This window comes from Glycine soja, chromosome 6 (assembly GCF_004193775.1).
Source record: "Glycine soja cultivar W05 chromosome 6, ASM419377v2, whole genome shotgun sequence".
In the NCBI taxonomy this organism is placed as follows: Eukaryota; Viridiplantae; Streptophyta; class Magnoliopsida; order Fabales; family Fabaceae; genus Glycine; species Glycine soja.
In genome coordinates, this window is record NC_041007.1 from 15,084,821 (window position 1) to 15,103,097 (window position 18,277).

At 29.6% G+C, this 18,277-nt stretch overlaps 2 protein-coding genes across 2 annotated transcripts; both read right to left on the reverse strand.

Moving 5' to 3' along the window:
- Nucleotides 1-520: 520 nt before the first annotated feature.
- LOC114416408 (pachytene checkpoint protein 2 homolog) lies at nucleotides 521-7,277 on the reverse strand. Its single transcript, XM_028381268.1, has 14 exons — nucleotides 7,015-7,277; nucleotides 6,863-6,926; nucleotides 6,664-6,776; nucleotides 6,323-6,390; nucleotides 5,963-6,066; nucleotides 5,736-5,840; nucleotides 5,042-5,131; nucleotides 4,862-4,937; nucleotides 2,305-2,374; nucleotides 2,142-2,212; nucleotides 1,875-1,965; nucleotides 1,223-1,350; nucleotides 966-1,094; nucleotides 521-879 (listed from the first exon to the last, which is right to left on the reverse strand). Exons 1-14 carry the CDS (start codon nucleotides 7,109-7,111, stop codon nucleotides 739-741), a joined length of 1,347 nt encoding a protein of 448 aa, XP_028237069.1. The 5' UTR covers nucleotides 7,112-7,277; the 3' UTR covers nucleotides 521-738.
- Nucleotides 7,278-13,119: 5,842 nt separating this feature from the next.
- On the reverse strand, nucleotides 13,120-13,682 carry LOC114416409. Its single transcript, XM_028381269.1, has one exon. The coding sequence runs from the start codon at nucleotides 13,615-13,617 to the stop codon at nucleotides 13,321-13,323; it is 297 nt and encodes a 98-aa protein (XP_028237070.1). The 5' UTR covers nucleotides 13,618-13,682; the 3' UTR covers nucleotides 13,120-13,320.
- Nucleotides 13,683-18,277: the final 4,595 nt, after the last annotated feature.

Here is an 18,277-nt window from a genome sequence, read left to right on the forward strand (position 1 = left end):
ATTATCTTTTTATTATCTCTTTATTTACTTAATTATTTTTCATTAATGTTTAGATAGAAAATAATAAAAAATATATAAAAAACAATAATTAATACATCTAAAAATTAAAAAAAAAACTTATAAAAAATACAAACAAATTTCTAAATAAAGTATTATAATTAATAACAGAAGTATAAAATAACTGTTGCACCCTTGAATAAGACTCAGTCTCTACATGATACATGAGTAACTTTGTAAATTGAAAAAAGTAACTACGTATCACAGAGATTAGCTGGACAACATGGTCCAAAATCACAATTTTAATACTCTTTTAAACATTTTATTATTGACTAAAATTTATTAAAAATTACGTCTCAATCATTTCCCTCTTGATTTTATAATCAATAAAAGAGAGAGAACTACAATTGTATTAAATAGTGTCTCCTTAACCATCGTGTTTGTAATTTATGATAGCATGTTCTTTGTACTATTGTACCTCACAAAACTCCCCATTTTTCTTTTTTTTTTTCTTGATAAGTGATAATGAAAATTGAGCATATAATTAAACTCAGGCTCAAACAATCTAAATTACACAATTAATTCAATCCTAACTCATCTCTGCTACTAGGTAACTAAGCCTTGATAAATGCTTATAATAAATAAACATCGCTGCTGCATCAACATTTATCGCACTAAAATGCAGTAGCCGCAATAGTTACACTTTTGATTTACACGTTTTAAATTGAAATTTTAGTTATTTTAGTCAGGAAGCTCAGAACGCTCCCTCTTCGCTGTTTCTATCATTGTACATAAGAACTTAATAGGGTTGCATTCAAAAGGATTTGCAAGTGCAGCATGTGCCAAAAATGGAAGCTTTCTCAACGACCTTCCACTCATTCCCTGTAAACAGATCAAACACAACAGTTAAGATTAAAGGTAAACCAAGAGATTGAGCTTCAAGAGCCACAAGAAATTTTTTTTCCTACCTCACATGCCTCTGCAGTTTCAAGTAGTTGTTTGCACAATTGCATGAATGTAGCATCCTCATGAAAATCTGGAGTGTTCAACCTATCCTTCGCACTAGCATAATTTGGAAACATGACGTTCTTACAATCCTAACCAAGTATGATTAGCATAAGACTATCAAGCCAAAATATCTGAATCTGAATAAAGATTTTTCTTTTATGTCTGAATCAAAATCAAGATTAGAAAATTCATGCATTCTATTGAGAACTCTCTGCACCTGTAAACTAGTCAATATCCCTGTACGCATCAGTTCCTGTAAGCAGGACCTTAATATTTCATACCGAGCTTGAAGAGTTGGGGGACCAACATATGCTTTGATATCGGCTCGATCGACAAAAGCAATATCTGCAATAAAGTTGAAAAATCTATATGATCTGCAACATGTGAAATCATGTGTTTCAAATGAAATTTATAGAGGAAATGGATACTGAATAAACTATTTAGCAAGACTTTGAGGGGAGTGATGTTTCCACCAAGTGGGAAAATGCTTTTGTTGTGATGTGTTTTATATTGGGGTGATGCCAATTTCAGATCAGGACATAGTATTGTTTGTGATTAGGCTGGTAACAAAAAGTCCGTGCTTTATTTTATAGCATGACTTTGATGCCACAAAAAGGTGCTTGGTGAGGAAAAAAAATTATACATGGTACTGGCTACCAATTTCCACAATGAAACGCAAATCATGATAAAATAAAGAAATTCACTACCTCCTCATATTGTAAGGCTATATCTACAGTTCTTCACTTGTAAAGTAGACTGACATATTATAAGCTAAACAGACCTGACTATTGAAATTTATGGGAGAGGGCAGGCCAGAACTTAAAAAGGAAGAAGCCACAAAATTGAATAAATGAGAAATTAAGGCTTACCAATAGCCGCAGTTATGTTGGACGTGGTTAGAATTATCACATTTGGAGATGATTTTAACTTGTCCATCTGAGTTAGTAACGCATTGACAACCTGAAATTCCGTATTCAGATTGAACTTGTATTAAAACACTAACACCCAAAAAAAAAGGCCAAATGGCCAATACCTCTGAATTACATTTTTGTGTTGTTGCAACAATCTAAAACATTTTCAGAAAATAGTGAGGAGGGAGTTTATTCATGCAGATAGGATGGGAAGGAGGATTTTACCCGAATAGAATCAGAAGGTTCAGAACCAGATAAAGCAGCTTTTCTAGCAGCAGCAAGGCTTTCGACTTCATCTGCAGGATCATAACTCCATAAGCACATACTCAAGCAACATATGAGAATAATACATGAGCAATAAGTTGAATTTTATCATGTTATGCATTACCGATCAATACAAATACTAGATTGCTTTCTTCCTCTACCATTTCTTGAATCTTTTGGAAAAGTTTTGCTACCTAGTAGAAAACAAAGAAACGCAATTACGCATTCAATATTCATACAAAAATGTTTATTCATTTGTAAGTATAAAGCATCATTTTAGTTGGCTTATTAATCTCCTTGATTCAAAATTCCATAAATTCCTATATTGGTATTTAATATAGTTAAATGATACAACAACAATAACAACGCCTTATCCCACTAGGTGGGGTCGGCTACATGGATCAACTTCCGCCATAATGTTCTATCAAGTACCATACTTCTATCCAAATCATTAAGTTCGAGATCCTTTTTGATAACCTCTCTTATAGTCTTTTTGGGTCTTCCTCTGCCTCGAATTGTTTGCCTTCTCTCCATCTGGTCTACTCTCCTCACTACAGAGTCTACCGGTCTTCTCTCTACATGCCCAAACCACCTAAGTCTATTTTCCACCATCTTCTCTACAATAGGCGCTACTCCAACCCTCTCTCTAATAGCTTCGTTTCTAATTCTATCCTGTCGAGTCTTACCACACATCCACCGCAACATCCTCATCTCCGCTACACCTACTTTATTCTCATGTTGGCTCTTGACCGCCCAACATTCTGTTCCGTACAAAATCGCCGATCTTACCGCAGTCCGATAAAACTTTCCCTTTAGCTTGATCGGTACCTTTGCATCACATAACACCCCCGATGCTTTTCTCCATTTCATCCATCCTGCTTGAATGCGATGATTCACATCCCCTTCAATTTCTCCATCATCCTGTATTACAGACCCAAGATATTTAAACCGTGTGACTTGAGGGATAATATGGTCTCCTATTTTCACCTCTGAGTTAGAAACCCTCCTTCTTTTGTTGAACTTACATTCCATATACTCCGATTTGCTTCTGCTTAGGCGAAAGCCATGTGTTTCTAGAGCTCGTCTCCAAGTTTCCAACCTCTCATTCAACTCCTCCCTCGACTCTACTCAATAATAATATTGGGACTCTTCAATTATAGATAAGGGAAATAACTTATTCAGTCTATAACTCTAACATAGGATTAGTTTCAAACTAAAAGGAAACAGACAATCTAAGTGGCTTAAAATTGCAACATAGTTGCCCAGATTCTCTACAAGCAACAACAAAGCCTTATCCCACTAACGAGGTCAGATACATGGATCACACAACGTCATTCAGCTCAGTTAAAGACCAACCAATTGCCTAGCTTCTCTATGTTTTAAAAATGGAGACTTTTCCACCACAGCATTGCTATTCCTAAATGATTGTGGCACCAGTACGTATTCAGTATGGGTAGGCATTGGGTATACTTGTTTTTTATTTTGCAAATTCATTGTTGAATACATTTGGTTACTCTAGGTTAGGCATATCACAATGAACTGATATTAAGTACAAGTCACTAACCGCTACTTCACCTGTCAGTCCTAGCATATTTGATTCACTTGATATTCTATAATTATAAAAACTAGTATTGAAATTATGAACATTGTATAATTTATCTTATATTCTGCTTCAATTATTTATTGGCTTATATTTTTATTTTTTATCATACTTGTACCCTAATTCGTTAAATTTTTGTACCCAAAACTAGTACCCCGATTCCTGCACCAAAAGAAACCATCCACATCCAGCATCATCTTCTAAATAAGCAAACATCTTCTGTGTGCTTTCATTTTGCAAACCCTATGTCTAAGAAGTCCGTGGTCAACACTCCACAGTCCAGACTGGCTTTTAAAACTGGACTAATAATATACTACAATTATATGCTTCAATTCCAAAGAAACAAAACAACAAAGATGATGGTCACAAGTCTTTTTGTTTTTGCTTCAAATACTAGCACAGTGGCACTAGTTTGTAACTCTGCTTTTTTTTCTTTTCCTTGTGCACTGTAAGAACTCTACTTTGCCCTAAGAAGGTGATCCTAAAATGAACCTATTTTCACTAAATACCCTCCAAAGGGAACTAGGGAAGTCAGAACTATTACTCATCATCACACAAACAATACTACTAAGTCCAGGTGAAAGATGAGAAAAGATGTTTATAGTGACATACGATTACTCTGCTCTAGCAAATGTATCAAGTAGAAAATCCTTATCCATCATGTGAAGGTATAATGACATACAAATTTTTTTTCCAATGATAAGGAAAAGATCTAGAAAACTACCCCAAATCGAAAAGACTTGGTTCTTTACCCCTATCCTTAGGAATAAAGAAAGAAATCCACATCTCCAGAATGCAGTTCTATGCTACCAAATAGTGGGTGTTCCTAGATTGAGTCAACCAATCTTTTGATCTCACTTGATATCAACTTCATGGAAGCAACGATAAATACAGGGAATTCTATGCCTCAAGCATATTTCTTGGCAGGAACTAGCAAGAAAACTTGATTGCCAAACCCACCAATGAAAGCAATATTGAAGTCAGTATGCAATAAGATTATAAAATATGAATTATAGAGAAGTCAATAAGCAAAACTCTGACAGACAGATAGAGTCAGAAACATAAAGGCATATATGCATACCAGCTTGCCACTTTCAGAGAACCATTTACTGAACAAAGAATGTGCATTCACTTCAACAAGCTGAGCCTGTGGGTATCTGAATGGGGCAAAAGCAGGCAAGTTAATTTTTGTTCCCTTTACTTGTTTTCATTGGGAATTATTGGTAGACTATTAAAAACTATTGATAATAGATTAATGCACCTCAAATTGAATCGAATTGATAATTTCTGTGCTAATGCTTTACATAAAGACGTCTTTCCAGTCCCAGGTGGTCCATGTAACAAAATGATGCTGCAAATATTTAGAAGTCTCAAAAATATCAAGATATGTTCATAGTTCAATGACTTCAATCATCTCACTTAAGTTTATAGTTTAACTCCCCATTATTTCTTCTCCAAGCAATTTTAAGTAAACAGCATTAAAATTGATTAAAAAAGAAGATAAGAAACATGTTTTTGTTTAACATTTCCTTATAGAAAATAGCCTAAATGATATCTTTAAGTTCTAAATTATTCGCTTTCAGCCGTCAAAGTCTAAAAAGAGCAAGAACTATAGGTCCACCATCAGAATGTTCTTGTTCACCTTCCTTTGCTTCAGTTCTTCTGTTAGTTTCTAAGGTTTGCAAAGAATTCAATAAAGATTTTGACAATAAACTTTTGTCTATCATAGTTCCATACACTGTAAACTATTTCTCTTCAAAGAATTTAAAGCAAGTCTCTAAACAAATGTCAAGCTCAATCATCAGTTATAATAAGTTGCTTAGTATATCATGAAGAACCATTATGCATCTTGTCTTCCAGACAAGAACATGGACATGAACATCAGATCATGCATGCAATTGTAAAACAGTTTCAGAACTGAAAACCATAACTAAATAAATATTTCCAGTTCCTACCGATTCCATGAAACAAGGAATGGATCAACCCCTTTTTCAGTAAAGAGCAAAGCACTTGCTGCATATCGTAATAACCGTTGCTTTAGACCAGATTCATATATTAAGCTGCAAACACAATGGTTGATAGTGCAGAGTAAATGATTTAGAATTTTATAGTTAATCATTAGAAAAATAACAACAGTATAGAATTAGATACGGAAAAGCATAAACTACTGTAGAGTAAAAACCTTTCCCACATGCCATCAAATTCTTTTGCAGGAAGAATCCATTCATTGAAGCTGGAAGATTGGCCATCACAGCTTATATCCTCACATGGCCCTTCCTCACTAAGCTGACAAAGCAAAATTTAGACAGAGAAATATTAACATCAGAGCTGCACATTCCAAAGAATAGTTAAAACTTAAAACTGTACTTTAATTTCTAACTAAAGTGCACCCTCCTCACTTTGGACGAGCTAAATCTATCTTTTTACATACTCATTAGATCATATATCCAATGAATATATTAGGCAAAAAAGAATATGGCAGCCAAGGAAAACAGAGACTGAGACCTATACGAAGGCAATAAAATCAAGTCAGCAGTATCACCTGAAAGACATGTACAACAGGCTTGACTTGCCAGAACAAAAGAACATTATCATTGTGCATCCCTTCATCTACAAAAGAAATACATTTACAGAATCAGAGAAGAAGACGTAGATGTCTCTCTCTCTCTCTCTAGGGAATTATCGCTTTGAAAGTTCAAGAGGAAAATTTCAATTATTCAACACCAATCTTTTTGTGCTAATTGCTAAAACACCCAATTCAAGTCACTAAGAGACCGAAAAATCTTTATGCAATTTCAGATTTTTAAAAATAAAGTAAACGAAATCAAATTAATTAACTTCATTTCAAGCCACTCCTAAACCCTAAACCAACAAATCACATACCAGTATCACATCCGCAAACGCAAATTCTTTGCACGTTATCTGCGAGAAACGCGTCATCAAGAGGCACTGGAACCGGTCCATCGTTATAGCTCAAACTCCTCTTTTCCAACATCCTGAAAAAACGAGAATATCGATAATCACAATTTGGGGCAAAAGAAACATTTAATTTCCAATTTGGCGAAGAAGAGAAAGGGGTTACCCCTCAACAGCGGAACGAACATCGTCGATTTTAGCTGTGCTTGAAGGTTTTAGGGTTACCTCGACTAGAAGCAACATTAGAGTGATTTAAGAAAGATTAAGGTGAGAAATGAGAGTTTATAGAGTAGAGAGAGTGAGAGGGAGGGAGCGTACCAGGGACAAGAACTTTGTCCTCGGGAACGGGAAGTGAGTGTTGGTAAGCAGCGCCGTTTTGGTCGGTTGTGAGCTCCGTCTCCATGTGAGCACTCATTTTGCTGCTCGGAAGTCGAAACTTATTTTTGTGCGAGTGAGGGAAGATGAGAAATGGAACCAGCCAGGGTTTTCTTTTCTTTCAAAATGGGCGGGAAAAACCCAATATCCACGCTTCGATTAGTACTTTCGAAAAAACTTCACAAATGGTTTTCATGTAGGGTGCATAAGGATGAGTTATTGACGAATTCCATTTGATCCAAATATTTTGAGTTGTGTTTTGTGAGTGTTTGGGTTAAACTTAATCCATTTTGTTCAAACTTGTTGTGTATAAATTAGGTCACAAAATTTAATTTTTAAACCCATTGATATGTGAATTCAATTTGTTTTAATCATAATTGATGTTAAAATTATTATTATCAATTATTATTTTATACATATGATTGTTTTTTAAATTAAAAATATATTAATAGTAGTAATTAGTGATAGAAACTCTATAAAATTCTTTAAGAATGTTTTATGTAAAGTTAAAAAAAAATAAAAAAACTAGAGGATAGGATGAAAGTCCATGTTGCACATGAACATGATGTTGCAAATTAATTGAATGATATACTAAGTGTAGGTGTTAAATTGTATTGTCTTGATTGAATTTTGAGGCGTTGGAATGCAATAAAATAGGGACATGAACCTATGTAATATTAATCATTTTGCTTATATTTTACTTTTTTAAATAAAAAATATTTTGAAATTTAAATAAATCTAATTTTTTAGATTTGTACCTCCAACCCAAACCAACATGTTTGTGATTAGGTTAGTTTGGATTTTATTTATATAAAAAAAACACAAGTTTGACCTGTAGAATTTTGATGGGATTAGGTGATAAGTTTTATTAAATCAGGCCAATTTGGCGCATAAAACACACTTATTTCCAAGTAACACTACAAATTTGATTTCAGACTAATTAAATACCAAACACCAATGGTTTGACGCTTTATTCTTTTAACTAAATTTTAGGATTCAATATTTGATTTAGGTATAAAGTTGTAATTTGAGGTATTGTTTTACCTCAAAATGGTTGGGAGGAGAATTAGTTGGTTGTTATATAAGAAATTCCAAATACCTCCACCAAAGAAACAAGAAATGGATCACCAACACATAGCGAGTTCAAGTTAAACTTAGTTTTGATTCCTTAACCAAAGTTTAAAATTAGAGTTTTAAGAATAAAAAAACGTAATTGATAGAAGATACTTCATTAAAGATAATCAAATATGTAAAGATTAATTATTGACAAAGTTAGTGAATACTTCGTGCATTTAACATAGTTATCCAAAAACTAGATATGGGTATGTGTCATGCGATATAAATAAGTAAATTATTTAAATTAGTGGTGAGTAAAAAGTATTTTCAAATTAGTGTTTTAAAACTAGCCTTAAACGTTTCGGTGAGAAGCATTTTGTACCAATATTATGATCAACAAAAAAAATAACAACCTTATATCAGTCAATTGAATCGGTTTGAATGAAAATCAAAATCATACCTAGTAGTGTTTGTGGATTGAATTGATTTTAAAGAAAAAAAAAAACATCTTATCAAATCACTTTCTTAATTCATCAATAAATCTTTTTGGTTCAAAATTTTAATATGATCTAATCCAATTTAAATTGGTTTCAATTGGATCAATTTTCAATTTTAATCTTACTTTTATTATTTTTGAAAAAATATTAAATAATTAAATATAATATATATAATAAAGACTTAAATAATTTTTTACTATCTATAAAATAGCTAGAAGTGTTTTATTTTGATACCTAACCTTTATTTTATTTTTTACTACGGTACATGATAAATTTGTAAACTAACTTTAAATTAATGTTAGATAATTTTTTATCTTTTCATTTTACATGTCTCTTTATTTTAGAGGAGCTAAATGAAAATTCAATAATCATATTTGTAGGAAGTTGCTACTTGACTCACACTACAAAAAAAAAATTGTAATTTCTGCCCGTTAAAATTGCAATTTGATTATGGATGGTCAAAATATTATATTGAAATATAGGCTAGTAAAGTAATTCCATAAATATTTACTTATACAAATTAATAATAAACTCAAAATATAAAAATAATAAGATTTATTTAGATGATATAAGGATGACAAAACTTATTTAGCACAATAATTTAGAAACAACAAGTTTTGAGAAATCAATAAAAACTTTTATATATACACATATATATACCATTTAGGTTACACTTGAGTCTTGATTGATTGATTCTTGGTTCCTCACAACTGGTGGTAAAGTTTGAAAAAACAACAAATCATCGCATGCGATAGCATATGCATGGTAACTGGCTTTATTGAAATGATATATGTATGATTATAACATAATGGCTAACTAAGCAGGAATTTATTTAATATAAGCACACTGGTGATTAATTTTGATATACTAGGTGGCCTGCTTAGCAAAGTAGCCAAACACCATAAGAAGTTCAACCCTAGCTAGTAAGCCATTCAAGGCCACACTGTCCTGTTCTCTTCGTAGACAACTTCAGCGACGCGCCTCTCAGGAACTTGCTCATACTCTACCACCTTAACACTCTCACGAGTCTCTGGGTGGTGGTGCCTATGGAAGAGGTGGTGGTGGCGGTGGTGGTGGTGGGAACCCTCTATCTCACTTTCCTCGTAAACAACCTTCTTGTTGAGGGAAACGTGAGCATTAGGGTATTCAACGGTACTAGACTCCCTCTCAACTTCTGAAACGTGGGTGCGGTAGTCTCCGGATCTTAACATATTGCTCTTTGTGTTTTGGATACACTCACAAGTAATTAATGGCACAAGCACAGGATTGAAATTGATAGGTGATAATTGATATATATATATATATATATATATATATATATATATATATATATATATATATATATATATATATATATATGCTATTCTTTAATTATTCTCAACATTTCAAATTGACAAAAGTTGAATCTAATTCCTAAGCTTTTGATATTGGTCCTAAAATTTAGATTCATAGTTCTTTAAAGTTACATGGCCAATAATTGACATGCGAATTTTAAAAAACGTACAGTAAGAAAAAGTGTTAATTCTTAAGGAGCGGCTATTAGAAATGCTCAAAATAATAGTAATATATAGGTAGATATAGATGAGGGATCGACTTTTACTTTTATATATATATATTAGTGATAAATATATTTTTAAGTTTTCAACGTAATTAAAACATAAGAGTTTATTATAGTAGGATTTCCCTATCTAAGAATTTTTCTTAATGGAGAGATTCAATTATTTGAGCGCGTAAAGAAAAATTAAAGTTACTTTATTCTCTACGTCCCAAAGTTCCCAAATTCTCCGCGCATATTGCTAGGAATAAATATCATGATTCATGAAGCCATCTAGAATATAAAATTCTAGCCACGTGCTAATATTACACAACCAAAAATATGATTCATTCCAAACAAATTGGATGCCATCTTTTAAGGAATTTTATGAAGTACTTGAGTTCCCATCCATAACTCCCAGTCATAGTTTGATTTAATATAATTATCTTTCATTAAAAAAAATCAAGAGTAACAAAATCCTCTCCTTTTATGATACAACTTTTTTAAGAAAAAAAAAAGATTGGCAATTTCAATTATTATCCATCTTCTTTTGGCAGATGAAACTAGAATTAGAATATATATATATATATATATATATATATATATATATATATATATATATATATATATTTTATGATTCCAATTATCATATTAGATATATACATTAAATATAAAAATAAAATTTTAATTTATAGGATTCAAATTAAATAACTAAAGTATATTATATTCAATTACTTTAAACTCTATGAATTATATTTAACAACTATATTTTACAATTTTAAGTACTAAAAATAAATTTAACATCAACAATATTCATGTTTTTATTATTTATTATACTTGCTTCTTATGGCCTTGTTTTACACACACATAAAGGAAAAATTATTGTCAAATAATTAAGAATGAAATATGATAAAAAAAAATGTTATCATTGTAAAAAAGTAAACATTTAAGTACTAATAAACTGAAGAGATAAGATTTTTTGAAATTGAATAATTATCAAAATAAATTATGTGAATCAGCAATTACTTTGATACGTGAAAAAGACGAAGACGAGAGGGGTTGAATTTGGTTGAATTTAAAAATAACGTGATAGATTAAATGATTTTAGTTTCTAAAAATATTTTCAAACAATTGTGTAAAGAAATGATAGGTTTAGAAGGAAAGTGTATAATCTTAATTAGGATTAAAATGGTACAGTAAAAAAAAACTCTGAACAAAACTTTTTTATTCAAAAAACTCTTGACAATTTATTCTCTTTTTAAGTTATAAAAAAATAAAAAAAAATTAAAAGAGAGGATAATCAACACATGTTTCATCTTAATATATATATATATATATATATATCAAAATGTTAATATTGATCATAGTGTATATTAGCATTTAACACAAAAAATTTAAACTAAAATATTATTGAATCTTTTATTTTTTTAAATTTAATTTATTGATATTATCGTAGTTTATGATTTAACTTTAAAAAATAAAAATATTATTCGTATATATAAGAAGTAATCATGGAAAAAATATAAGAGAGAAAAAAAAAGATTTTCTTTTAAAATTAAATGATAAAATACAATAATGTTCTTGAATTAGATTTTGAAAAATAAAATAATCAATAGTTTTATAGTCTATCTTTTTTTTTATGAATACTAATGCACTCCAACTATAATGATGTATTTAACACTCCTAAAGGTTTGCCTTCAACTCAGTCATTTGATATGTTATTCCATTTTAGCCTAGCTCCGCACTTGTCGCGGTTAAGCCACATTGGCGCATTGTTACACTTTTTTCAAAATACTAAAACTTAGTGAAGGAGATACTTCATCAAGCTGGCCTTATCAGACCTAGCATAAACCCATTCTCCTCTCTTGTTCTCTTCTTTATCTCTTAGTAAAAAATATTAAACGTAGTGCTTTTGCATGGATTATAGGACCTTGAATGTTAGTATTATGGTTTCTGGACCGGTTTTTTTATGAGCTTTTTGGCACTCGATTCTTGTCTAAGTTGGATCAATATCTTCATACGAGTTATATATCATCATCAAATTCAAGTTCGTCTAGAAGACACTCATAAAGCTGCTTTTCAAACACAGACGACCATACTTAAAATGACACTAATTATAGCCAAATAACCAGATAGAAACGCATAGGAAAAATCACAGCTCATGGGGACAATGAACCATTTGTTTAATTTCAAGAGAAAAAACTTGCAGCTGATCATGGGGATTTGCACGTATGCTATTTACAATTATGATGGGTTAAATGGAAATTTGCACCAAATAAACAAGTTAGTATTGACTAGCGCGTCTAGCATAAAACTTGCAAGAAAAGAGATTTTAATTAACAGCTCAATAGATTTACCAGAACAAAATTAACAAGTAAATCCACTCTTACATCAGTAGCTTTTTGCGGGTACGTCCACCATGCATATGAATTATCGATAAGTAATCTGTCTTTATTTTGGATTGCGCGCCTTTCATACATACATACACACACATATATATATATATATATATATATATATATATATATATATACGTATATATATATATGTGTGTATATATATAAAAGAGATAATTGCTTTCATTTAACTTAATCTCAAATTTTACTGTGATAGTAATAACAACACATGCATCCAAAATCATACTCTTGCACTTGAGATGATTATTCAAAATGTCAATGACAAGTTCATGGAAATCTTCGCGAGTTTTTCATTGTTTACGTGATTTGTACTCTAGGGACTAGGGCTACATAACATTTGCAATTGTCCAAACTTCAAGTTTAGAGAAATCAGTCGTATTTTATGTGGAATATATATCGTTTAGGAGACACTAGAATTAATCTTGATTAATTAATTTTAAGGATCCACGAGAGTGTTGATCCTTAATTATTTCCTCACAGCGGGTAGAGTTTGAATCAATAAACAATAAACCACCAAATATGCATGCAAATTTATACACACATATACAAAATAGATATATTAATCAACATAGCTTTATTTATATAAACGGCATGCATATGATTTTTATATATAACATAATGGCCAGTATATATAAGCAGGAATTTATTTAGTACAAGCACAGTGGTGCTTTTGGTATACTAGGTAGCCTGCCTAATAAAAAGCCACATGATAACACGTTATAGGTGTTCTTCCATTTGTCCAATTTCAATACCTTGGAGAGTAGTAACGATCGTTGTCATAAGCAACTTTCTCTTCATAGACAACGCGCCTCTCAGGAACTTGTTCATACTCCACCACCTTGACTCTCTCATGAGTCTCAGGGTGGTGGTGATGCATGTGGTTGTGGCGGGATCCTCCAATCACATCCTCCTCATAAACAATCTTCTCGTTGAGGACACGGTGAGCATTAGGGTGGTGGTAGTTGCCCATCATTGGTCGTGGTGTGGAATACTCCATGATAGGTTCCCTCTCAACTTCTGAAACGCGGGTGTAGTAGTCCATGTTGATCTTAGTTTGTGTTGGGTATACACTCACAAGTACTTTGGTGATCTTAATTTGCTCTTATTATGTTGGTAAATGGGATGTGATATATATATAGGCATGCATATTCGTCCGTACTTTATTCTCAACATTAAAGTTGATAAAAAAAGTTGAATCTAATTCCTTAACTTCAAATCAAAATAGTATATATTCGTGCTAAAGTTTAGATTCATAGTTCTTTAAGGTTATGAGGCCAATAATTGACATGTGAATAGTTGTAAAAAGAGAGTAGAGAAGTAATACTTAAGGAACCGCTATTAAAAATGCTGAAAATAATAATTGATGTATAAGGATTTTGGTTTAGCTACTATATATAGTTGTAATAACTTTTTTTAATCCTTATACTTTAAAACATCCCATTTGGATTAATATATATAGTTTCAATTTTGTAACATTTTAAAAAAATTTTTTCGTAAATACATTTTCTTTCCTGTTTTTTTTTTCATACATTACTTTATAATTTAATTTTCAATATATATTATTTGTGATTTTTTCTCTCCTTTTTATTTTTTTAATTTAAAATATTATAAAATATAAATATTATATTATGTAATTTTTTAAATTGGTTTTAAAATTAATTATTTATTAAATTAAATTTTATAATTTTCTTTTATAATTTTTTTAAAGAAAATGATATTATTAAATATAATTATTTTTGTTTTATTATTTAATTTACTTAACATATTTTTTAGGTGAATATTTTTATTTAAAATCTGAATTTTCTAATATAATTATATTACTAAATATAATTAGTTTGTTTATGTCATTAGATTTGATTAAAGATGAGAAGACTTTTTTTTTAACAACTTATTTATAGAAGAACATTATATTGCATTATCAATAAAATATTTAAACAATTATATTTGGCTAAGCAAAAACTTAAGATAGAGATATGTTAGGACAATTGTTTCTGTTATGATTATGTTGCCTGTAAATTCCACATTTTTTTCTACTTTCCCATTCTTCTTCATCCATTTCGATAGGAATGCGACTTGAAACGAGATGATTCTTTGCCGTCCTCTTTCTCCTTGGATCAGGACCCACTGATCTCGATTATATTCTTGTAACATTGATTCCGATGGCAACAAAAAATAATTACTAATTAAATATTTTTAAAGATATTTTTAATATATTTTTATTATAAAAATAGCTCATATTTAGCCGTTATGATATTTTAATCTTTTATTTTCATATCTGCAAGCCATAAATAATAAAAATATCAATTCTTATCACTTAAGCAAAAAATAATTGTTAAATAAATATTTTTAAAGATATTTTTAATAAATATTTTTAAAGATATTTTCAATATAGCAGTTATTACTCTTTGAAATTCTATGTCTATGATATAAGATAGATGTATCAATTATTTTTTTATTGTGTTTTTTTAGTTTATTTTAATACTACTAACTAATTTTCTTACTTTTTAATTAACGAACATAACAAAAAAATATCAATAGCACATAAATTTAACTATAAAAGTACATATAAAGCAATTAAAAAATTGTACTCTAATTTTATTTAATTTTTTATTTTTCTTTATCTGTACATTTTTTCTTTAAAAAAATAAAAAATAAAATTATAAAATTTAATTTAATAAATAAGTAATTTTAAAATCAATTAAAAAAATTATATAATATAATATTTATATTTTATAATATTTTAAATTAAAAAAAATAAAAAGAAAAGAGAAAATCTCAAATAATATATATTGAAAATTAAATTAAAATATAATGTAGATTAAAAAAAAGTAAAAAAGAGAAAATGTATTTACGAAAAAAACTCATTTTTAATCTCGTCGCCTAAAGTAGGCTAATGCCTGTCACATCTAAATTCTTTGAAATCACTTCAAAATTGAAACTATTAAGGGTGCAAAAATGTTATATGAAAAAAAGATTTTGACTATTTTTAATTGTCATAGATTAAAAAATAAAGTTTCTTATTCCTTTTTTTTTCTTTTTTCCCCCTCGATCGGCACGAAGGATTTTGTTTTCCTTCTAAGTTCTAACAACTTCCAAATTCTCACACATTCTTGTGTTATGCGTTAACTCTATCATCCTCTTTCAGTGATCGTACAACGTGCTGGTGAAGATCGCAACCTTCTTCAATGACCCAAAACTTTGTGCGATGACATCACTGGTATATATATGTCGTTTGATGGGATAAGCTCTTCAAGCACAGTCGTTGCTGGGTTTGTCCCAATGCTAACAAGGCTCTCGACTTGTTCATGAAAGTCGTCGCACGTGACTTTACCCTGGCCAAAGTGGATGCCGACCTCATTTACTAGGAGATGGGAAGAATAAGGAAAAGAAAAAAAAAATCATTAAATTTCTGGTGGTTAAAAAATCATAAATTTTTTTTTACCGATTTTTCACTAGGTACTAGTTACAATTTTGTTGTTGTAGTTTTAAATGATTTGAATGTAACTCGGTAGGCGAATTTTGAAGACAAAATAGTTAAAACATTGTAACTAAACTACATGAATTAAAAGAGTAATTAAACAAAAAAAATAAAGAGATATATATACATTTTAAAGTTTTGACGTAATGAAAATATAATTTTTTTTAAGTTTTTTTATGTAGCAAAATATGAGAAAAATTTATAGTTGGATTTTCCCTATGATTTTTTCTTGAATGGAGAGGTGCAAATATTTGTCTTATAGCTAAAAGATTGAAGCTACTTTATTCTCTAAATGCCACTATGCAAATTCTATCCAAATTCCTCACGCATATTGCTTGCAATAGTACCATGGAGCCATCTAGAGTATAGAATTCTAGGCACGTGCTAGACTGTGCTAGTCACGCAAAAAAACCTAATCCAGGAAATATGGTCATGGTGCCACACAACCAAAAATATAATTCACACAAGATTGATAACATTACATGTTAAGGATTTTATCAACTTGAATTCACATCTATAATTCCAGACAAAGTTTAAGACACTACTTATAACAATATTTAAGGTGCAATATTTTGCATTATATAACTATCTATTATATATACATCTTCATAGACTCCTATTTTAATTCATATGTCAAAACATGAAGAGTAACATAAAATATCCTCCGCTGTAAAAAAAAAAAAAAACATAAAATATCCTCCCTAACTTAGCAATTTCAAGACTGTAATCATCATAGTTATATATATATATATATATATAAAAAGAGAGAGACTATAATCATCATCATATTATATATCCACGTATAGTTTGGCACATGAAATTTGATTTAATTAAAATGAGTTACAATAGGAATGATGATTCTTTTTAAAAAAAAAATGAGGAATGTTGATTCTAATTACAATTATCATGTTTGATTTGTATATTAATGTTAAAATGATAAGTTACATTATATGGTTAAAAATAACTAAATTATCTTATATTTAATTATTAGATTTTTTTTGGACTGATTTAATTATTGGCTTTAAACTCCATGGATTACAGTTTATTTACTCAATTAAAATTCAAAATTAATTTTTAATATTTTCTTTTTTATTATATTTGTTGCTTTTTTTGTCTTGTTTGTCATATACCACCTTTGATCTCAAATACTATAAGAAAAATGATTGGTCTCAAATATAAAAAAATTCAAACCAACTTTATCTCGTTTAATATTATTATATCTAATATCTTTCATTTGAGATATTAGTTTCAATGACTATTTTTTTATTTTTGATACCAAATTCCAATGAAAGTAAATTAAAAAAAAATATTTTTAATTAAAATTGATGCAATTAAATATAATTAATTAACTTTACTGGTTAGCATGGCATATTTTTTCTTCTTATATTTGCAAAGAAAACATATCTCAAGTAGGGATCAATGTATGTAGAAATTAACTAGAAAATAGAGGGGAAAAATTAATGTAAATTAGTACTTAAGTTTCTCGTGTATTATATAAGTATTTCTAATATTAGAGATAATATTTAAAAATATAACTTTAAAAACTTAGATGTAAGAAGAAAAAAAAGTATGTCATTGTCAAACAATTAACGAACAATAAAATTAATACAATAAGATACAGTCTCATTATAAAAAACTAGGAAAAATTAGGCATTACGTACCTAATTGTTTTTTTTAAATAAGAAAATAATAATAGATGTTAGTGGGTGATATATGAAGATAATTATAAAGATAAAATATTAACTTATAAATATAGTTATAGGAATAAAATGAATATAAATATATATATACCAAAACATCTTATTCCCTTTATAGTTATAAATAAAGATTATATTTTATTATGTGAAAATAAATTAAAAAGCAACTTTTCCTCCCTAATGATTTAAATTATTATTAATAATAGTTTTATGCAATTAAAAAATGAACTTCAGAAATTTAAATTCCCTCCTGAAAGCTGATGATTATCCCTCAAAGTATTAAAATTCATATAAGAAATTCACAAATATTTTTTCATACACAAAATCACAATGAGAGATATCTAACTCCCTTTGACAATGTTATCATGCATCCTCCCACCACTGTTATTGCTGATGCCTTTTGTTCAGTGTTGCTGCTAGTGCTCCTTTGTCTCTGTTGTCGCTGCTAATTTCTTCTACAGTACTGCCTTTGGTCTATCCTTGTATCAACGTTATCATTGGCATCATCATCCAACCACTAATTATCT

Excerpts from the sequence above, each read along its gene's own strand:
- LOC114416409 (XM_028381269.1), bottom strand. The coding sequence starts at position 13,617 with ATGGACTACTACACCCGCGTTTCAGAAGTTGAGAGGGAACCTATCATG.
- LOC114416408 (XM_028381268.1), bottom strand. The coding sequence starts at position 7,111 with ATGAGTGCTCACATGGAGACGGAGCTCACAACCGACCAAAACGGCGCT. Across the intron at positions 6,391-6,663 it reads CGTTTGCGGATGTGATACTG|ATGAAGGGATGCACAATGAT; the intron begins GTATGTGATTTG and ends TTTCTTTTGTAG. Across the intron at positions 6,067-6,322 it reads CTGTTGTACATGTCTTTCAG|CTTAGTGAGGAAGGGCCATG; the intron begins GTGATACTGCTG and ends TTGCTTTGTCAG.